The 23,819-nt window shown below is 37.4% G+C and overlaps 1 protein-coding gene across 1 annotated transcript; it reads left to right on the top strand.

The window, feature by feature from the left end:
• Positions 1-4,773: 4,773 nt before the first annotated feature.
• Positions 4,774-16,434, top strand: LOC127523061 (NACHT, LRR and PYD domains-containing protein 1 homolog). The gene is made up of 6 exons (XM_051913521.1): positions 4,774-4,917; positions 6,912-7,157; positions 7,286-7,399; positions 9,455-12,736; positions 13,129-14,751; positions 15,071-16,434. The coding sequence occupies exons 1-4, from the start codon at positions 4,881-4,883 to the stop codon at positions 10,744-10,746; spliced, it is 1,689 nt and encodes a 562-aa protein (XP_051769481.1). The 5' UTR covers positions 4,774-4,880; the 3' UTR covers positions 10,747-12,736; positions 13,129-14,751; positions 15,071-16,434.
• The last annotated feature ends 7,385 nt before the right edge of the window (positions 16,435-23,819 follow it).

Consider the following 23,819-nt stretch of genomic DNA (forward strand, 5'->3'; position numbering starts at 1 on the left):
TATCGAGTTTATTTCTCGCAATTCTGATTTTTCTGCTAACAGGGCTGCGTCCAGCCCCAACAAAACGTTGCAAAACGTTTTTTAAACGGAAACGGTGGTGCGTTGAACACCCTGTTCTGATGACGCAAGCCATGCAACTATGGCAGCTGAGAAGGCCATTCTTTGTGTTCTTTTTGAAGAATTTTCAGAGCCTGATGAAATCGGTATAAATACGTGTTTAATACTGCAAAATATGCTCGATGTTACAGTCACTGCCCTTGCCGTCCTGAATAAAAGAGAACATCCCAGTCGAGTGAAGGATTTGTGGAAACTGTGGTTCCTAATTATTGTGATCCAACATTTGCCTCGCATTTCGGGATGAAAAGACAAACATTTCAGATGAAGGATAATCCACTTCTTACCTCCAAGACTGTTATGATCTATATGACCTCATTATTTTTATTGTGAGTATTAGGCTTATCATTATTGATGATCACTGTTGTTGTGCTATGATATTGTAATATTTAACATATAATCAGAGGAGAATAGAAAAGTTTATGAAAGTGTCACTCCAAAATACAATAGCAAAATATGTTTAGTATTTTTATGTTACATTCATACCCATTGTGCGAGTTGTCTCTTTAATACCGCGTGGTTTTTATACATGTTGTTGCTGATTGGGCTAACATTTCTGACACACCCACCAAACAAGAGAAAACGTATCTCAAACCCCGTTGCACACCGTTTCCAGGAAACATGTCGTTCAACCCGGAAACCGTAGCAAAACGTTGCGCACCGGTTTGAGCTTGAACGTGCCCCAGGTAGGCTCCCCCTACAAGACCTTTTGCACCGAAGCGCGCCGCTATCTTTATAATATTGTCTTTGAACTTCCGTTTTTCCGTTTTTGAAAGAAATAAAGTCAGACTGGTTTGTAATAAGCGAAGATGCTGAGATCTAGAGAGATCCGTTAGTGTTTAATGTTCTGTTTCTGTTATCTGAGTTTTGTGAGGCTACCATTGTGCTGGAGAGTAGAGCCTGTGCTTTAGTCAATGCTGAGCCAGAAACATTGATGTGCTGCATGTTGCTTTAAAGGCTGCGGTAACGTACTCGGTTACTAATGTAACCTCGGTTCCCTTAGTTACGGAACGAGTACTGCGTCGTTCATCTTATTAATTAATATAGATTATTAATAAGACATGATGCTATGGAAAAAAACTAATTTTTCTCTGATTCTGAAGCCTTTATACAATAATGCAGTGTGAACTGCACAGCCATTGGTTCGTGAAGTTAAAGAAAACGAATGACGGCACGGAGCGTGCGAGCCAATGGTGAGCGAGCCTGCCAAAATCGGCAGGGTCTTGGGCTATATAAGCGCCCGTCTCACCATGGCAAATTGGTTATATTCAACTGAAGCAACGGCATGAGGTGTCTTGCGCGTAGCGTGGCAAAGAACGCAGTACTCGTTCCGTATCTAAGGGAACCGAGGTTACGTTAGTAACCGAGTACGTTCCCTTGTGATACTACACGAGTACTGCGTCGTTCGTCTTATTAATTAATATAGATTGTTAATAAGACAAGACGCTATGGGGACTGTACAATCACGCCATGCTACGCAGGGGGACGACTGAGCATCAGTGCAGAGCACTTGAAAAAAGGGCTCGCAACAGACACTCAAGACAGGGTAGCCCAGACAATGGGGTACTGAAATACTGTAGTCATCCACACAAGCCCATAACTAGGGCACCGGAGGGGCCTAGGGTACATGTATAGAGGGCATAGAATAAAGTTACATCCAGACGTGGTCGGGGTCATAATGGAAAACCATAAGCTGGACACAGCAGGGTTGGCTAATGGAGAGAGGACCTGCGACTGAAGTGCAGGGACATCCAGATTATAAAACCTGGCAAATGTGGACAGTGAGGCCCAGCCGGCCGCTGCACAAATGTCGGCAATGAAAACGCCACAGGACCATGCCCACGAGGAGGCCATAACTCTCATGGAATGCGCTCTCACACCCAAGGGGCATTGAAGGCCCAAGGAGGAGTAAGCAAGTGCTATAACGTCGACTATCCATCTGGAAAGTCTGGGCTTCGAGACCGGAAGACCTTTTGTGCGGCCACCGAAGCAGACAAAAAGCTGATAGATTTGCAAACGCGTGTTAGATACGGCAGATTTAAAAAGTTTGTAAAATATTCAAGAGGCACCTGGTTGATCGGCATATTTTAATTTGTGGATGAAGGTTTATCCAACACGAGCAGCTTCGGTAAGTGAGAGAAGAGGCGGGATCTGATTAGGCATTACTTGACAAACTCAAATAGGTAGTTTGAAACCAATCTAAATCTCTATTTTGTACAATTAAACAATTAACCAGTCTGCTTATTTTTTATAATAATGAGTTACGAAAACTTTGAAATAGGCCTATCGCCTTGCTTCTGTGTATTGGCTACAAATAACCATAAGCTACAATGTATGTTATAGCCTAATTAATTCTTTTATGTCCAGAGTCCCGGTTTGTGGATAGGAACTATGCAGCGCTTATTCAAAGGGTTACTTCAGTGATGGCAATAGCAGATGAGCTAAAAAATAAAGACATGATACATGATGAAAAATATTCAGAGATCAGAGACTTTTTATTTTATTTTATTTTTTTTACAGATTGCTGATATTCTGTCCTTGATGCTCAACTGTACAAGACTTTACAGAATTAATGTGGAAAAAAGAGAGAAGATGCAGCCACATGAACATGAAAGAATGTTAAAAATCCAGTTAAAGGAACAGTCCCCCCCCTAAAAAAAAAGAAAAAAGAAATCAAATTGTCATCATTTAAAGGGTTAGTTCACACAAAAATGAAAAGTCTGTCATTAATTACTCACCCTCATGTCGTTCTAAACCCATAAGACCTTCGTTCATCTTCAGAATACAAATTACAATATTTTTGATGAAATCAGAGAGCTCTCTGACCCCTCCATAAACAGCAATTTAATTACCACTTTCAAGGTCCAGAAAGGTAGTCAAAACATCATTTAAATAGTCCATGTGACTACAGTGGTTCAACCTTAATTTTATGAAGCGACGAGAATACTTTTTGTGCACAAAAACAAAATAAAACGACTTTATTCAACAATTTGTTCTCTTCCATGTCAGTCTCTTGCGCTGTTTACATTGTACACACAGTGCAGCACTTCCAGCTTCTACGTCAGAATGTTGGCTCAGTATTTCCCAGCTCCCAAATGAAAGTGGTAATCAAATTACTGTCTATGGAGGGGTCAGAGAGCTCTCAGATTTCATCAAAAATATCTTATTTTGTTTTCCGAAGATGAACGAATGTCTTACGGGTTTGAAACGACATGAGGGTCAGTAATTAATGACAGAATTTTAATTTTTGGGTGAATATACCAGAATTTGTAGGCTGTATTTGACACATTTGAAATGTATGAAAGTAAATGTTTGACCTTTTTGGAACATATGACCTTTGGTTATATGGAAGAAAAGCTGTATTTTGTAATTTTTTAGGTGAACATTTTTAAGCTCTTTTAATAAGGACAAAATGTTATACATCCATAGTTATTCGACTTTTATTTTTTTATATTATTAAATATATTCAAATTAAAGTCCTTATATTAATAAAAATGAATTTAAAGTGCTTGCAAAGTAAATAAATTTGAGGTTAAACTTTGAAAATCACCCATTGACTTACATCAGTGATAATGTCACAATTTAGTGTCATTTACTCGCCTTCATCTAATTCAAAGCTGCCTTTATGCCTTTGGCTGCCTGTTCATTTCCTTTCACAACACATGAAATAATTATTGTGCATCTATTTTTACATTCCAGTGTGAAGGATTCTCTTCTCCTCGATAAAGTGATAACTTTGTAAATTTGGTTACACTGTTCTTTTTATTTCTTAATTTTTATAACTGGCATTAAACATTCTTACCTGACAAATAAATTAATATGTTTGGTTATTCTGGATTTATCTCTAGAAGGTTACAAGGTGTCTGATGTTACAGCAGATCGATGCTCAATGAACATACTAAGGCTTGTGATCTGAATGAAGGCAACAGGCTCTTCATTGGTACCTTTCTGTCTTTCTCCTCATTTGCATGATTGTGCAGCTAAGTAGAACTCCCTTTTTCTTATGAGCAACGTTAACCTCAAGCTATGTGTGTAGTTGTGTGTGAATGGTTATAATCTTTTGCAAAAGTGAATAAAATAAAAATACTGATGGTCTTCAGTCAATACTGCATCCTCTATCAAGACATTTAGAAATTCTATATAGCCCTATATATTTTATATGCCCTCTATATAACCCCTATATATTTTCTATATATTTTTTTAGCCCTATCAGAAAAATGTTAAAGTTAAAAATAAGGGGTATTATTTTACTATGAATTCTGACTACATTTTAATTTTGAAATGTCTTTTTTGTACTTTTTAGTGATTTTTTTATTATTTTAATTGGATGTAAAGAAGAATAAATAGTTTTGTCCACTAGTACATGTACATGAGTAGCCTACATTTCACAGAATTTGTCAGCTATTTCTCAATACAATGTGTACAGTGTTTGGCAAGACCTAAAGACTAGTTTTAACTGGGAGGTAAATGTAAGACATGACAAAGACTGTTAGTGCTGATGTACTGAGTCATGAATTGAAATGATCTGTTTCAAAATGAAAACGACAACCATATTTTAACAAAGATAAAACAATAAATTAAAAGACATGAAAAAAGTGAGGACTGTTCTAAATGTCACTTCCTCTGTTTTCTCTGCATTATTCCGGATGTTCCTAAATTCCTGCGTTTGTTAAACCACCACGTCACCACCAGATGGTGGAAAATATGATGGTCTTCACTCACAGAAACTGTTAATCCAACATAGATACACGTTCCTTTGGATTTAAATGGATTTCCATAGGTTAGACACGATGTCAGATTACGGTAAGAGTCGAAAGTTTGCAGTCTACAGAGTTTGAAAGTGTTCTCACACATCTTGTGTGTTTAATTTTTACTTTGTATTGAAGTTCAAACTGTGCACACGCACTGTCTGCATGATTCGAGATCGCGTCCGTTACATTCGTAAATTCTCCTTAGCAAATATAAACAGTGGAAGTGTATTAACCAAAACGAAAAAAAAGAAATTATTTTATGAACACTAATAAGTTGTATTAGCCTATTAATAAAGTTACCTCTTACACCGTACCTCTTTTGTTCAATCCATTAACAGACTATTTAACAGACGGACCTGAACGACTAGCCTACACTTTGATGTCCACTGACTTTATATATATATATATATATATATATATAAATAAAAGCTGGCTCACAATCCATGTTTTTTGAAATAACTTTTAGAAATGTTTGATAATCTATCAACCTAGCATGAAATGAAACTTGAAAACATAAAATGTTTGTATCGACAATGTCTTTTTTTCAGCATTTCCCCACTTACTCATGTAATTCCAAACCTGTATAACTTTCTTTCTTCGGTGGAACATGATAAAATAAGATATTTTGAAGAATGTTGCTAACCAAACAGATATGTTTGATGATCTGTTTAGCAAAATGTAACAAGATTTAAAAACAAGATGTTTTTTTATCACCAATATGTTTGTTCCAAAATTTTAGATTTTCATTGCAATATTTTTTATTATTCGCTAAAACTTAAAATTTAGGTGTGTCCTACATTTTGCACACAACTTGGTTATCACATGATTTCCCTCCTTAAAAAAGCATTTTACATTTATGGCAAATATACAGTAGGCTACATTTATCAATAACTATGAACCATCATTTTGTCCCTGACTGAGTGTCAGTTTAGGCAATATATGTATCTTTGTTTCCTGTTCTTGCTTAGTGTTTTATTATTTCATATTATTTAAGTTCACCCCAAAATAAAGATCAATTTACCCACCGTACCAAACTACAAACCGGATTCCAAAAAAGTTGGGACACTGTACAAATTGTGCATAAAAAAGGAATGCAATGATGTGGAAGTTTCAAATTTCAATATTTTATTCAGAATACAACATAGATGACATATCAAATGTTTAAACTGAAAAAATGTATCATTTTAAGGGAAAAATAAGTTGATTTTAAATTTCATGGCATCAACACATCTCAAAAAGGTTGGGACAAGGCCATGTTTACCACTGTGTGGCATCCCCTCTTCTTTTTATAACAGACTGCAAACGTCTGGGGACTGAGGAGACAAGTTGCTCAAGTTTAGGAATAGGAATGTTGTCTAATTCTTGTCTAATACAGGCTTCTAGTTGCTCAACTGTCTTAGGTCTTCTTTGTCGCATCTTCCTCTTTATGATGCTCCAAATGTTTTCTATGGGTGAAAGATCTGGACTGCAGGCTGGCCATTTCAGTACCTGGATCCTTCTTCTACGCAGCCATGATGTTGTAATTGATGCAGTATGTGGTCTGGCATTGTCATGTTGGAAAATGCAAGGTCTTCCCTGAAAGAGACGATGTCTGGATGGGAGCATATGTTGTTCTAGAACTTGGATATACCTTTCAGCATTGATGGTGCCTTTCCAGATGTGTAAGCTGCCCATGCCACACGCACTCATGCAACCCCATACCATCAGAGATGCAGGCTTCTGAACTGAGCGCTGATAACAACTTGGGTTGTCCTTGTCCTCTTTAGTCCAGATGACATGGCGTCCCAGTTTTCCAAAAAGAACTTCAAATTTTGATTCATCTGACCACAGAACAGTTTTCCACTTTGCCACAGTCCATTTTAAATGAGCCTTGGCCCAGAGAAAACGCCTGGATCATGTTTAGATATGGCTTCTTTTTTGACCTTTCAGCCTGCAACAGCAAAAAGCCATAAAAGTACCATAGAAAGGGCTTAGAAAATGCTTGAAACTTTCAATAATTTGAAGATAGTATCTTCATGGAAATAATTTCTTTTTCGTCTTCTCCAGGGGTCCAGTATGTGGACAGCCATAGGTCTGAGCTCATCCAGAGGGTTCAGAGGGTGATGGCAGTGACACGCAAGCTGCTGTCAATGAACATGATCAATGTGGAGACATATTCACAGATCAGGAGAGCAGGAACCAAACAGGACAGAATGAGAAAGCTTTATGAAGCACTGGATGAAGGAGGACATAAAGTTAAATCTGCGTTTTATTCTGCACTGAAAGAGTATGATCCGCATCTCTGTTACCAATGTAAATATATCACAGAAAATAATCTATTCAGAATTTTACAAAATATCGAAAGCAATATCATCTCTTAGAACACATATTGGTTATGCTTAACACCCTGAAGTATCTGTATTTCTCTCCTTCTCTCCTAGATATCTCAGATATGCCAGATATCTCAGTTATGCCAGATATCTCAGATATCTCAGATATCTCAGACTTGATAGATGATAGAATTAATTTGGAGATTACTCAATTCGAAAGGAAGTGTAAGTGCTTCATTACTGATCTCCTTTGTACATAAAAATGCTTAAACTTTCAATCATTTGGAGAAAACAAGGTAATAATATCATTCATGTCATATCTTCCAGATAACGGGTTTTTAGCCATTTACAGGTCTGAGATCATCAGGAGGGTTACAAGAGTGATGCCAATAATGGATGAGCTGTTGGCACAACACAAGCTCAATGATCAGACATATGTCACAACTGTTTGCTGGAACATCAGAACTCAATAGCATGTCTGCAAAATGTAATAACTCACCCAAAACATTTAATTATTGCTTCAAAACCTAGTTATTGTGTCAGTAACCTGGCCAATGGCACCAAAATAAGCATTTAAATACAGATAAGCATTTTAAATACAGATTCAGACAGTAGGTAAAATTGACTGGGGAAAGTCAATATAGTACAAACACACACACACAAAGAAAATGAACATTTATATTTATACAGTACATTTATTTTTGCAGAAATGTGTTACATGTAAATTGAAAATTCTCAGTTGCTTGTTCACTATTACAGACACTATTATGTCTTTCCCTAACACATATCTTCTTAAATATCTTTAGCTTCCATGACAAGAATTTTCAGTTTACACATTTCTACAAAATAAATATACTGTAGAAATAAAAATGTATTTATACAGTACTGATGGAGCTGCTGCTGTTCAGAGTTGTGATGTTCCTCCATGTTCAAAAATGGTAGTGATTGTGCTGTCAGCAAACTCCGTATATGTATATATATATATATATATATATATATATATATATATATATATAATATAATATATATTGGTTGATTGATGTGATTGTGATTCCTATTCAACGGCGATTTAGCAAATGTTACAAACATTCCATGTCATAAATATTTATGGAATATAACATGTCTGACAGATTTTGATCACTGAATGGATCGTTTTGCATGTGAAAACTCACATGATGAAAGAATGCTATAGAAGCTGTGGAGAGTTTGACAATTTGACTGAGAATCAACTCAGTTTTGATCAATAAGCCTTGTGCATAGATATTGTGCAAATTGTAGACAATTGCACTTACTCTTTTGCACACATGCCAAAACACATGCAATTTGCTTAAATCAATAAGAAATTCAAATCTGATGTGAACAAGAAACTAATTGTTCAGACATTGTTTTGAAAAAAAAAGTCTCATATGAGAATTGAGCCAAATCAATTGAGAAAAACTAATATCTTCAGATATGAAAATCAATGATTATTTTATGTTTCCTTTAGAGCACAACTCTGAGATTCTTCAGTCTGCATCGCTTCGCTCAAAATTTAAGAACAAAGTATAACAATAATAATAATTTGTAAGATTTGATGTGATATGAGCTAAGCAATCGTTAGATTTAATCACCATTTGTAGCGTGATTTATTGTAATGCTTTTTTTTTCTCAGTTTCTCAGAACAAAAGTGGCAGATTTGTTACTTGATCAGATGACATTTTCCGGTGAAAATTCTTATTTTGGTCATACTTTCAAGACTACAATCTGTGATTCCGAAGTACAGTGCAGTGACTGACAGCCACAGATTCTCCTCAAAACATTAGATTCATCAGTGCTGAGGAGCCGTGCTTAAGCACAACCCACGTAAAGATGAGAATTCCACAAATAACTGCAATTGCAGGTTTCAAACAGAGATGGCAACAAAGAGGCAAAACTTACGTACTGCAGCTTTATTAATATTAATATTACTTTAAAATGCTGTTGCTAGGGTGACTCTTTTGTATATTGTAATGGACTTTTTTTTCTTAGCGCTAGCAGAGGCTTCAGCATAATATACATGTAAAATTTCCCCCAATTCAACTCAACCAATATTTAATGTATTTATTTATTTATTTGGTGAGCAGTGTTGTAATGAGCTGGTTAATGCATGGTCAGCCTGTGATTATAAACTCTTCAGTCAGGGTTGCCTGTACATGATCAATTATGTGCCAGCTGTCTTATCTATGTTAATTAGGCAACCATCTATGTAATTTAGGAACTTTTTTATTCAATTAAAGTCAGTGACTGTTATGTTTCTTGTAGGTTTGAGCCCTGTTATTCTTCAGTACAAGTCTTCAGTCATTGACAGATGTAAGTTTGTGACAGAGCATAAGCTTTCATCTGATGAACATGTGGGACTGGCTGCTTGTTACACTGAACCAGTGATCATTCAGAGGAGCAAAGAGCAGAATGAGAAATGCTATCGTGAACATGTGATGGATGCTTCATCTCAACTGTTATCAAATGACAAGAATCTCAGCATCAGAATAGACCAGCTGTTCAGTCCCGACAGTGATGGAAACACACCAAAGACTGTGATTCTCAGTGGTGATTCTGGAAGAGGTAAATCCTTTACATTACAGAAGATCATATTGGACTGGGCTTCTGGAGAACTTTACTCTGAAATCTTTGATGTCATTTTTCTACTGAATTGTGAAGAGCTGAAGTTTATTTCTTATGAGAAGAGCTTGTTTGAGCTCCTGAGCTGGAGTTGCGGTTTAACATCAGATCAGATCTCACAGATACTACAGTTAACACCAGAGAAAGTCCTCTTCCTTATTGATGGAATTGATGACTTCTCATTTGATCCACACATTCATATATCACGACCCACTGATGCATCCCAAAAAGCCCTACCAATGGACACTCTTATGAGTCTGTTGAATGGACAGATCCTATCTGCATCCTTCCTGCTGGTTACCTTTAGAACAGCTGCTGGTCCAGTGATGAATCTCTTAAAGGGACCTCAGCGTTTCACTGAGATCATGGGCTTCTCTGAGAGAGGGGTGCAGGAGTACTTCCACAAGTTCTTTCAGGATGGGCTACTCCTCAGGAAAACATATGAGAGTGTGAAGACAAATGAAAGCCTCCTTACTACCTGCTCTGTGCCTTTGCTGTGCTGGATGGTCTGTTTTTGTCTGAAGAAACACTTTACAGATGATGATCATGTGATGGCAGAACTAAAGACAACCACCTCCATATATGTGCACTTTGTGTCCACTCTACTGGAGCATCATGACCAGAGTCAGTCTGTCCTCACCATGCTGAGGAGTCTGGGTCAGCTGGCAGAGGAAGGGATACTGGATGAAGAAGTCCAGTCTGTCTTCACCATGCTGAGGAATCTGGGTTTTTACTGCAGCAATGCAGCGTCAATCAGTCTGTGGCACTGCTCAGGTGTTATAAGAGCCCAGGTTGCACTGATAGTGGCCTTCAGCTCTTCTGCATTGTTGGGTCTGGCATATCGCATCTTCCTCTTCACAATACCCCATAGATTTTCTATGGGGTTAAGGTCAGGTGAGTTTGCTGGCCAATTAAGAACAGGGATTAAACCTTAAACCAGGTACTGGTAGCTTTGGCACTGTGTGCAGGTGCCTAGTCCTGTTGGAAAATGAAATCTGCATCTCTATAAAGTTGGTCAGCAGCAGGAAGCATGAAGTGCTCTAAAACTTCCTGGTATACGGCTGCATTGACCTTGGACCTCAGAAAACACAGTGGACCAACACCAGCAGGTGACATGGCACCCCAAACCATCACTGACTGTGGAAACTTTACACTGGACCTCAAGCAACGTGGATTGTGTGCCTCTCCTCTCTTCCTCCAGACTCTGGGACCCTGATTTCCAAAGGAAATGCAAAATTTACTTTCATCAGAGAACATAACTTTGGACCACTCAGCAGCAGTCCAGTCCTTTTTGTCTTTAGCCCAGGCGAGACGCTTCTGACGCTGTCTGTTGTTCAAGAGTGGCTTGACACAAGGAATGCGACAGCTGAAACCCATGTCTTGCATACGTCTGTGCGTAGTGGTTCTTGAAGCACTGACTCCAGCTGCAGTCCACTCTTTGTGAATCTCCCCCACATTTTTTAATGGGTTTTGTTTCACAGTCCTATCCAGGGTGCGGTTATCCCTATTGCTTGTACACTTTTTTCTACCACATCTTTGCCTTCCCTTCGCCTCTCTATTAATGTGCTTGGACACAGAGCTCTGTGAACAGCCAGCCTCTTTTGCAATGACCTTTTGTGTCTTGCCCTCCTCGTGCAAGGTGTCAATGGTCATCTTTTGGACAACTGCCAAGTCAGCAGTCTTCCCCATGATTGTGTAGCCTACAGAACTAGACTGAGAGACCATTTAAAGGCCTTTGCAGGTGTTTTGAGTTAATTAGCTGAGTAGAGTGTGGCACCAGGTGTCTTCAATATTGAACCTTTTCACAATATTCTAATTTTCTGAGATACTGAATTTGGGATTTTCCTTAGTTGTCAGTTATAATCATCAAAATTAAAAGAAATAAACATTTGAAATATATCTGTCTGTGTGTAATGAATAAATATAATATACAAGTTTCACTTTTTGAATGGAATTAGTGAAATAAATCAACTTTTTGATGATATTCTAATTATATGACCAGCACCTGTATATATATCATGATATTTATGCATCTGCTGATATTTACTGTATGTTTTATACTATCTGTGGGAAAATCATTTTAACTAAATAGCCATTGCTGTTAAGTGGATTCTAAATGCTGAAATGATGAAACATGCACAGTTAATTGTACCCAGAAGAGTTACCTGAGAGATGGAGGAAGTGGCAGGGAAATAATGAAAATTTGGAGATTTGGAACAGAAAAACAAATGTCTTTTGTTGATTTTCAACCCTACAATATGCCAGTCAACTTAAATACTATTTATTTTTTTGGAGAAAAAATGAAGGGAAGCTTTAAAAAAAAATAATTAAGACATGTTTTCCACACAGTTTTTACTAAATTAACTCAAGGAAGAATCTTTTTAGTTAAGACTAAAAACTTTTTAGTGTTTCTCATAGTCTATTCAGTTGCAGATTAATACTGATATTTGACTTTGCGATTTATATCTTTTATTCTTTATTCTGTTTGGCCAGTATTGAGGAAGACAGTGACAATCCTAAGAGTCTCTTCTCATCTCTTAGTGTATTAGTTTATGACGATGAAAACATCAGGTACTGTACTTCTTTTTTTTTTTTTTTTTTTGCCCTACACACACAAGTATATTTAATGAGCCAATGAAATTCCAGATTTCCAGCAAAAACAAACTGAAGCACTGCACATCCAGAGTTTGGAATGCATTCCAAATGATCTTCGAAAGAATTAATCGCTCAAATACCTGTATTTGCATTAACATTCATGTTTAAACTTTTTTTTTTTATTTTTTTTTTTAGGTTAGATATGAGGCATAGACAGAAGTCGGAATCTCTCTCAAAAATATCTTTCATTTGTCCACGCTCAGTGTCAAGCAGCTCTGACTGGAAAATCCTGTTCCAGAGATTCCATGAAGTGTCCATACACCAACGAAAGTAATTAAGTAACACGGAAGCCATTATGTTTTTCACAAATTTATACAACTGGTCTCAGACTTTTTACTGACACCTATCAGCATGGAGTCAGCATTGTAAATTAACAATATCCTGTTTGTTCACAAATCGTTCACATGATTAATTTACTTCATAAGTGAAAGTGATGAATACTGTAAGTCAGTATGCAGCTGGTCATGATGGAAGGCAACACGAGGGTTGTGTGTTTACACCATTTTACAGTCAACATGTATCGCTTACTATTAATTTATTTCAGTTTAAAACTTTTGTTGAGTGGAAAATAATTACTTTATGCACTTTTAAGTGTCAAACACCCAGTTTAGTGTTTTGGTTGTAGGTGTTTGTATTGATTTGTATTAATGTGTTTCTTTCAGTTCTCCAGAGTGTAATGAGCATGAGGATGGTCTGTTTTATTTCCTGCACTCTGTGTGTGGTTTGAAGAGTGTGGAGCTGATGATATTCAGTCTGAATCAGAGCTGGGCTCTCAGGATTCTCTTTCTCATCCAGACCTGCAGCAGTCTCCAAGAAATCCAGTAAGACTGAGAAGTAAAACTAACAAGTCAATGTTGGATCACTCAGTTATGAGTAACTGTTTCATTAATTCTACTGAATGTTTTAACAGTGTCTTCGGACAAAACACTTTGATAATATGTTATAGAGAGGGCTGGCCTGTGACATGATGTGGTCACCACACAAAAGGATTTTTATCTCATATCTATTGTGTCACTAACCTCCCTCATTACTGACAGTGCTTAAGTATAGCAGTGCTTATGTGTTATGTGCATATAGAATGATTCAGTGCCGGGAATAATTCTTGTTTACAAGTAGCTCTCATGAACTGCTACTCCATTCTGTTGCATCTCAAAAAAGTTTCAGTTGTGCTGTCACTCTGTTGTCTCGGTTTCATTTTCTTTCTGTTTTGATCTTAAAACAAGCTTTGATTGTCAATATGTACGGAAATAAGCAATTTTAACCAGGACACTGACCGTGTTCATGTATTGCCTATCAATGACATATACCCGCGTTACCCTCGATTTCAGGATTTATTTTGTAGAAACCATGGAAACACCAAAGAAGCTTTAATATATTATGTTTTATTAAGGGAACAACAGTTTGGATATCTTTATCGACAGAAAACTGATCATTGTTATAAAGCTCAACACGTTTAAACTTATTGTTTGAATCTCATTTTCTTGATTTTCCACGAGTACCATGTTTTTATGCTTCAGAGTGGCTAACATAGCATAATCAGATGCAGCTTTATTTTTAGTAACAGTAATACAGCATTCTCTCCATCACACAATGTTTTAAAATTAATTGCATGCCATTTATCAACACAAGCCATCCAGCATTTACTAATATGGTGTTCTAATATCGATCTAGCTTACTGCAGTGTGCAACAAGTGCCTCATAGCAGCCGCAGAGCGAACGCACAGAGTAATGTTATAACATCATTTTCAACACACTCAAATGTATCTAATATGATAAACAGTGTTGTGTTACCCCACGTACGCTTGACTGGAAGAAGCGGAAGTGGCGACTGGTACAATAAAAGTTCTGCTGCTCTCAAGCCGTGTGGCCTTCTGAAGCAAAGCAATGCATTTGTGTAAGAAAAATATCCATATTTAACAAGTTATAAAGTAAAATATCTAGCTTCTGCCAGACTGCCTTCTGTATTCAACCTAGGAAGAAAGTGTACGCCTCTCGCAGTTCAAAGTCCTACACCTTCTGTATTCAACTTACAAAACAAGTTGAATACGGTAGGCGGTCTGGCAGAAGCTAGTTATTTTACTTTATAACATGTTAGATATGGATATTTGCTAACAATGTCTGGGCCAGCCCTGGTTATTGTGATGTCTCTTTGCTTATTGGTGTTTGAATCACATTGCTAAAAAGTTGTATTGTAGTGTCAGTGTCACTGGTTTGCTGCTGGAGGAGGGACTCGAGTTCCTGTATGAATCACTGAAGGATTCACACTGCACTGTGAACATTGAAGGGTTTGTATGCACTCAACAGCTGTGCTTTTGACTTTTTAAGCATTTGTTGTTACAAAAATTGTATACAAAATGTTTTCTTAATTTTATTTGTATTTATAGCAATTGTAAGTTATCTTTTCATTAGATGTCGAAACATCAAGACAAGTGTTTATATACTTTTTAAAGTTTACTGTATATATTTTTCAAAATGATAAAAAAAAAATGTCTTAAATACTTTCTGGTTCTCAAAATTTGTAAAACATGTTCATGTTTATATGAACTACACCTGTGATTATTCTGCTAGGAGATGTACAAATGTCTTCTAACATTTTGTCTGTAGACCGACCATTTCTAAGCCTGAACCCTCTGGACTGGATCTTCACCTGCTTCCAGTGTGTCAGTCTTGTGTTCATATTGTTGATAGTGATCAGTGGGTTCAGGTGGAGCCGTCAGTCTGTAGAGATGAAGGAGGGTCAAAGTTCAGGATCAGCACTCAGGCGGGTCGATTTGAGTGCAGCAGGACCAGAATGCGATGGGTCTGTGCTGGTGACGTCACTCTCCAGTACCATGCAGTGGATGGAGGTTTCCTCAGTGCAGAGCTGGAGAGGCTTCAGTGTGAGCGAATTGGTCCAGTGATTGATGTGACCGTGATCTCAGGGAAACTGGAGGAGGCCCATCTGCCTCATTACGCCTGTTTAGCAGAGTCTGACCCCTCTCTCACAGATACTGTGAAGGTCTTCAGTGTTGAAGATTATGGATTAACCTTTGAATCAGTGGAGTTGACTCGTTTTCATGCCAGAGTACTCCAACCAGAATTTTCTCCTAAAACAGTACTTGTGAAACTAGGGATTCCAGTGAAAGTGCACTGTGATCTACTGGTCTTCGTGACAAAAAAGAACCCCATCATTCTCCATGTGTATTTTTTCCCATCAGATTCACTTTTTAAAGAAAAAATTAGGATGGAGGAAAAATTGAGTCTTCCAATCAAGTGTCCTAGACCTGAAACCCCACTGCGGATGATGAAACAACACAGTCTTGAGATTCCTGGTGCTTCTGTCCAACCCAGAGAGATCAAGCTAAGAGGTGACATCGAGCCAAACTTCTTTAAGGTCAAACAAACTCTGGTTGATGACATCAATATGACTCTCAGCCGCGTGGATGATCAGAAATCAGTATGGACTGCAACAATTTGGAAAGAAGAACTAGCTGAAACAATTGCAAGCAAAGTCGAATCTAGTTTGTTACAACATGGAGAAATACAAATGAAACAAGTGCCTGTCAACTTTGATAAAGTTAGTTTTTTTTAGAATGTGAATGCCATTGCAGACAAACTGCTTCAGAAGCAAATCATTAATGAAGAAATATATTCTGAAATCACACATCCTAATTCAACCAAAGAAGAAAGCATGAGAAAGATCTGCAGCATTGTGTGTAAAGGCAGTGTTGCTGTAAAAAACCTCTTAATCTCTATTCTTCAGGAAGAGGAGCCCAACCTTTTAAGTGATTTTCATTTATCCGACTCTTAATATTGTTTAAACCCACAAGTGCAGAGTGAAATGATGTAGGTCAAACTTGTCATGCAGGTTGGTTACTATGTATATAGTGTAAACCATGTAAATGGACAGAGATTAATCCTGAATTTTTAAAAGTTATTGTTTGACTTGTTAACTGGGAGTTAACAATAAATTGTGGTGTAACAATGTACTTCCTCTTTTCTCTTCTCTATTTTGTCCAAAGCTCTGTACTCTCTCATCAAGACAGACATTTATTATTCTTTAAAATTTTGATGGAGGATTATCATAAGAAGAATGATGTCAGATAACTGTAAGTGTTTATTTCAGAGTTACACTTTACTGCTGAATATTCAAAATGGTCAAATTCTTGTTTATTTTGTTTATGGATTGCATTATATTTTGCTTTGTGGTTTAACATAAATAGCTGGACAGTTCAAATGTACCAAATCAAAATAGCCTAAAACCAAAGCAAAAAAAAGAAACAAAAAGTGCTTTTCCCTGTGTGTATGGTTTAGATTTACAAAGCCCATTAGGCAAGGTTACACTCTCTGTTTCTGTGATACAGGTATATCATTAGAAAATATGTGCCCGCTTTCACAGACAAGGCTTGAGCCTAGTCTTGGACTAAAATGCATGTTTGAGCTGTTTTAACTTAAAGCAACATGCACTGACATGTCTTATATATATAATTATATAATATATCACTGCCACTGTTTTGTCGCACCAGTAATGTTTTTTTTTTTTCTAAGGCACATTTATAAAAGCTATTTAAATGTCCTAATTGAACTAAGGCCTAATTCTGGCTTAATCTAAGCCCTGTCAGTGAAACTGGGCCATTATGATTAATAATAGTAATAAAAAAACTAGCTTTGACCACATATGTGAATAACAGTAAACCTTTTTTCATGAATTGAGATTGCCTTTTATGTTCATACAGAATGCCTACTTCCTTTTTACAAAGACAAACAAATGAAACTACTATTAATTCAACCTAATGACCAGCTCAATACTAAAACTACACAATGTTTTTATGCTACAGGTTGTAGAGTCCCTATTTTCAGATTTAATTTGTAGGCCTTATTGTGTAAATTAAACAATTAAAAAACAGGCACCTGACAGCGTCAACTTCATAATTGAAAGATGTCTTTCAATTATTAATATTAAAGCTGCAGTCCGTAACTTTTTTGGGTTAAAATGATCCAAAATCTATTTATGAGCAAGTACATAACCAGCCAGTGTTCAAAATGATCTCCTTACCAATTCACAACGGTAAGCTTGCAATCATGTGTTCTAATCTGAGTGGTACTGGTGAGTTTCTGCAGGATATTCAAGCATGCCACTGTTCGTCTTTGCGTCATTACGTCACGTCTAAAGAAGGAGTTCCAGCTAGTAGGCTACATTGCATGTGAGGATGCTGCAGGGGTCAGATATGGAGTTAATATTGTGCCATAATTAAACAAACAAATCCAGCATTTTGCAAACAAACACGATCTGCTTTGCAAAGGAAAACTCGACTCGCAAACAAACAGAAAGTGATGTGCAAATACAAAGGTCAGTTTGAGTGAAAACGCAGATGAGCAACAAATATATGCATTGTGTTTCACAAATATAAAATAAATATAAATAAATGAGCCTACATATTTCACAAATAAATACAAACCATCCTACAAATGGCATGTAATCTTTGAACAAATACCAAATCTAGTGCATACAAACGCACACCTGTCTGTTACGATTGTAAGACACTTGCCTTTTTATGAGATCTCTCCGCTTGATTTTCTCACAAATGAGTGCAGGCAGATTTTCTCACAAATGCAGTTGAGCAACTTCCTCTTCCAAAACAGCAGATGGTGCTTTGCTATGGGTCAATTTACGCTAGTCTCCTGAGAGAAGCCCCGAAACATACGTTTATAATAATAATAAGAAGAAGAAGAAGAAGAAACTTTGTTTTATAGCGCCTTTAAAGGTTGCATCTCAAAGCGCTTTACAAGAACATACAAATACAATGGAATAGGGGAAATAAACGATAGAAACATGCACCAAAACACATTTTAAGACATATATAGGCTATATATTATATTATATATATATATATATATACAGTGGCAAGAAGAAGTTTGTGAACCCCTTGCAGAATCTGTGAAAATGTGCAAAATTTTAACAAAATAAGAGAGATCATACAAAATGCATGTTATTTTTTATTTAGTACTGTCCTGAGTAAGATATTTTACATAAAAGATGTTTACATATAATCCATAAGACAAAAAAAATAGCTGAATTTATTAAAATGACCCAGTTCAAAAGTTTGTGAACCATTGATTCTTAATACTGTGTGTGGTTACCTGGATGATCTACGACTGTTTTTTTGTTGTGTGATGGTTGTTCATGAGTCCCTTGTTTGTTCTGAACAGTTAAACTGAGCTCTGTTCTTCAGAAAAAATCTCCAGGTCCTGCAGATTCTTCAGTTTTCCACCATCATTTGCATATTTGAACCCTTTACAACAGTGACTGAATGATTTTCAGATCCATTTTATCACACTGAGGACAACTGAGGGACTCAAACACAACTATTAAAAAAGGTTCAAACATTCACTGATGCTCCAGAAGGAAACACGATGCATTAAGAGCCGGGGGGTGAAAACTTTTGAACAGGATGAAGAGGTCCAAATTTTTCTTATTTCGCTTGAATATATATATTTTTTTCATTTAGTACTGCCCTTCGAAAGCAACAGAAAATATTTGCATGTTTCCCGGAAGACAAATTAAATACAATTTACCTTGATCTTCAAATTCCAAAAGTTTTCACCCCCCATCTATTAATGCATCATGTTTTTTTCTGGAGCATCACTGAACGTTTGAACCCTTTTTTAATAGTTGTGTTTGAGTCCTTCAGTGTGAAAAGACGGATCTCAAAGTCATTCAGTCACTGCTGTAATGGATTCAAATATGCAAAAAATGCTGGAAAACTGAAGAATGTGCAGGACCTGGAGGATTTTTCTGAAGAACAGAGCTCAGTTTAACTACTCAGAACAAACAAGGGACTCATGAAAAACCATCACGAAACCAAAAAACAGTTGTAGATCATCCAGGTAACCACACACAGTATTAAGAATCAATGGTTCACATATTTATGAATGGGGTTATTTACGACCACAGAGGTCATCCATGAGTTCCTTGTCTGCCTTGACACGACCACTTCGAGCCCGTCTGAACTGCTTTGGTGGTCGTCTGCTCCGCTGTGGGGGTCTTCAAGCCTGTCTACCTGGCCGTCTGTCCAGCCTCCTTCACCCTGGCTGTCTGCCCTGCCTTCTTCGCCCTGGTCGTCTGCCCTGCTTCAGTCTTTGCGCCTGCTGTTTCCTTCTACTCCCCACCAGAGGTCACCTGTTCACCATTGAGACCTTTTCATGGTACACACAGTCACACCTCACTCTGGACTACAATTCCCCAGCTAGGCACCAATCACACATTTACACCTGTTTCCCATCAGTGACTCTTTATAAGCTGCACTCAGACACACACTCTTTGCTTAGTATTGTCTAGCCTTTGTTCTACCTTGTTCTCTGTGTTTCTTGTCTTTTCCTAGCGTTGCCTGTGTTTTGACCCTGGACTGTTTCCTTGATGATCGTTTGCTTCCTGCCTTGACCATTGCCTGTTTTTGGATTACTCTTTTGCCTTGCCTTTCTGTTTCTGTTTGCTGGTGTTTGACCTACTGCCTGTAGGACTCTGCTCTCCTGTAAATAAAGCCTGCACGTGGATCTCCAACTCCATTGTCCCGTCCCATACGTTACAATATATATATAATAGGCCAGCCTGAAAAAAAAAAAAGTTGACAAGAAGTTTTCAGCTGATGAAAATGAGTGGTGAACAGGTGAGTATGATGATTTCTGAAGGATCATGTGACACTGAAGCCTGGAGTAATGATGCTGAAAATTCAGCTTTGATCACAGGAATAAATTACATTTTGAAATATACAACAGGGACCAGTTACTTTAATATGCAATAATATTTCACAGTATTACTGTTTTTACTGTATTTTTGATCAAATAAATGCAGCCTTGGTGAGATTAAGAGACTACATTCAAAACATTAAAAAAAACCCTTAATGTTTACAAACTTTTGACCGGTACTGTACATGCAATAAAGATAATCAATGTAAGCATTGCCTGAACCAAATTCCCGGACTATATTAATATGTTTAAATAAAAATGAAAAGAGGCAGATTGGTGTTTTATAACATGTTTTGTATAACATGTTGCTGTGCGGAGATAACTGGAGTAGCCAGAGCAAGCCAAGTGATGTTATCAAGATTGCTGCTGTTGCATTTTGCAGATAATTCAGAATTACCAAACTTTGCGTACTTGGTATCGAGAAACTCACCTGTTCACCACTCATTTTCGTCAGCTCTAAACTCACACTAAACTCCTTGTAAACTTATTTTCTATACATGATTATTTGGTTTTATATATAACTATATATGTCTTGAAATGTGTTTTGATGCATGTTTCTATCTTATTTTATTTGTATGTTCTTGTAAAGCGCTTGGAGATGCAACTTTTAAAGGCTTTATAAAACAGTTAACAGTTATAAGTTTATTATTATTATTATTATTATTATTATTATAAATGCATGTTTTGGGGCTTCTCTAGGGAGACTAACGTAAATTGACCCATAGCAAAGCGCCATCTGCTGTTTTGGAAGAGGAAGATGCTCAACTGATTTTGTGAGAAAATCTGCCTGCACACATTTGTGAGAAAATCAAGCGGAGAGATCTCATAAAAAGGCAAGTGTCTTACAATCGTAACAGACAGGTGTGCGTTTATATGCACTTGATTTGGTATTTGTTCAAAGGTTACATGCCATTTGTAGGATGGTTTGTATTTATTTGTGAAATATGATGTAGGCTCATTTATTTATATTTGTAAAATACAATGCATATATTTGTTACTCATCTGCGTTTTTGCTCAAACTGACCTTTGTATTTGCACATCACTTTCTGTTTTTGCGAGTCGAGTTTTCCTTTGCAAAGCAGATCGTGTTTGTTTGCAAAATGCTGGATTTGTTTGTTTAATTATGGCACAATATTAACTCCATAGGCAGATCATTTATAGCCTTTTCTCACAGCAGCTAGAATAATTAAACGTATCATTTTGATGGCGGATTGTATGGCATGACAAATTAACTTTAGAGATTAGACTGTACAGAAACGCAGGCACGCAATGCTGATGTTGTTAGCATTAAAAATTTGAGAACAAAGTATAACAATAATAATTTGCACGGTTTGATGCAATATGAGCTAAGCGATTGTTAGATTTAATTACCATTGGTAGCACAATTTATTGTAATGTTTTTTTCCCAGTTGGTCAGAACAAAAGTGGCAGACATGTAGTGGCAGATATTTTGCGGTGAAAATTCTTATTTTGGTCATACTTCCAAGACTACAATCTGTGATTCCAAAGTGTACAGTATCCACCAGTGCAGTGACTGACAGCCACACATTCTCCTCAAAACATTAGATTCATCAGTGCTGAGGAGCCGTGCTTAAGCACAGCCCACGTAAAGATGAGAATTCCACAAATAACTGCAATTGCAGGTTTCAAACAGAGATGGCAACAAAGAGGCAAAATGTATGGACCGCAGCTTTAGTAATATTAATATTACTTTAAAATGCTGTTGCTAGGCTCTTTTGTATATTGTAATGGACATTTTTTTTTCTTAGCACTAGCAGAGGTTTCAGGATAATATACATGTAAAATGTCTTCCAATATACAACTCAATCAATATTTCATGTATGTACTTATTTATTTGGTGAGCAGTGTTGTAATGAGCTGGTTAACACCTAAACATTCCTATGGTCTCTTTTGAAAGGTACTTATGTGCACCATGAGCGGTACAGTGGAGCGCTAACAGGTTAATGCATGGTCAGCCTGTCATTATAAACCCTTCAGTCAGGGTTGCCTGTACATTATCAATTATGTGCCAGCTGTCTTATCCATGTTAATTAGGCTTCCATCTATTTAATTTAGGAACTTTTTTTATTCAATAAAAGTCAGTGACTGTTATGTTTCTTGTAGGTTTGAGCCCTGTTATTCTTCAGTACAAGTCTTCAGTCATTGACAGATGTAAGTTTGTGACAGAGCATAAGCTTTCATCTGATGAACATGTGGGACTGGGCGCTCGTTACACTGAACCAGTGATCATTCAGAGGAGCAAAGAGCAGACTGAGAAATACTATCGTGAACATGTGAAGTCTGCTCACACTTCTGGAACAAAAACATCATGTCAGCTGTTATCAAATGACAAGAATCACAGCATCAGAATAGACCAGCTGTTCAGTCCCGACAGTGATGGAAACACACCAAAAACTGTGATTCTCAGTGGTGATTCTGGAAGAGGTAAATCCTTCATGTTACAGAAGATCATGTTGGACTGGGCATCTGGAGAACTTTACTCTGAAAACTTTGATCTAATTTTTCTTTTTAAGAGTGATGAGCTCAAGTGTATTTCTGAGGAGATGAGCTTGATTGATCTCTTGAGTTGGAGTTGCAGTTTAACACCAGATCAGATCTCACAGATACTAGAGTTAACACCAGAGAAAGTCCTTTTCCTTATTGATGGATTGGATGAGTATGTGTCTCATCCACCCATTCATTTCACATTACTTCACACTAATCCATCCAAGAGAGCGTCACCTATGGTTATTCTTAGGAACCTGTTGAGAGGAGTCTTGCTGCCTGAATCATTCATGCTTGTAACTATGAGATCTATAGCTGCTGATCCAGTGATGAATCTCCTTAAGATACCTCAGCGTTTCACTGAGATCATGGGCTTCTCTGAGAGAGGGGTGCAGGAGTACTTCCACAAGTTCTTTCAGGATGAGCTACTCCTCAGGAAAACATATGAGAGTGTGAAGACAAATGAAGGCCTCATGACTATCTGCTCTGTGCCTTTGCTGTGCTGGATGGTCTGTTTTTGTCTGAAGAAACACTTTACAGATGATGATCATGTGATGGCAGAACTAAAGACAACCACCTCCATATATATGCACTTTGTGTCCACTCTACTGGAGCATCATGATCAGAGTCAGTCTGTCCTCACCATGCTGAGGAGTCTGGGTCAGCTGGCAGAGAGAGGAATACTGGATGAAGAAGTCCAGTCTGTCTTCACCATGCTGAGGAGTCTGGGTCAGCTGGCAGAGAGAGGAATACAAAATCAGCAAGTATTTTTTGATGAAAAGAGTGTGGCCGAGACTGGCTTAGATGCCGCCATGTGTTTTTTCATGTATAAAGGTAGTTTGAAAAGAAAAGACAAACAGGAGCCAGTGTTGAGGTTTATGCATCTCAGCTTTCAGGAGTTCTTCACAGCCTTTTACTGTGTTTTACTGGATGAAGAATGGCACTGGTTAAAAGTTACTGAGCTGTTTAACTTAATGGAATGGGAGGCTATAATTGACAGGCCATCTCCAGTTTTGAGAGAAAGAAGATCAAATCCCATCCCTCCAGTTATGCTGTTCCTCTATGGTCTCTTAAATGAGGAGGTGAGCAGCCAACTCTTTAATAAGCACAAATGGACCGTTCC

Source organism: Ctenopharyngodon idella, chromosome 2, assembly GCF_019924925.1.
Source record: "Ctenopharyngodon idella isolate HZGC_01 chromosome 2, HZGC01, whole genome shotgun sequence".
Classification (NCBI taxonomy): Eukaryota; Metazoa; Chordata; class Actinopteri; order Cypriniformes; family Xenocyprididae; genus Ctenopharyngodon; species Ctenopharyngodon idella.

Coding starts and splice junctions, on each gene's coding strand:
- LOC127523061 (XM_051913521.1), top strand. CDS start 4,881: ATGGATTTCCATAGGTTAGACACGATGTCAGATTACG. Junction 7,158..7,285: donor TCCGCATCTCTGTTACCAAT/GTAAATATATCA, acceptor CTTCTCTCCTAG/ATATCTCAGATATGCCAGAT. Junction 7,400..9,454: donor TACTCAATTCGAAAGGAAGT/GTAAGTGCTTCA, acceptor TGTTTCTTGTAG/GTTTGAGCCCTGTTATTCTT.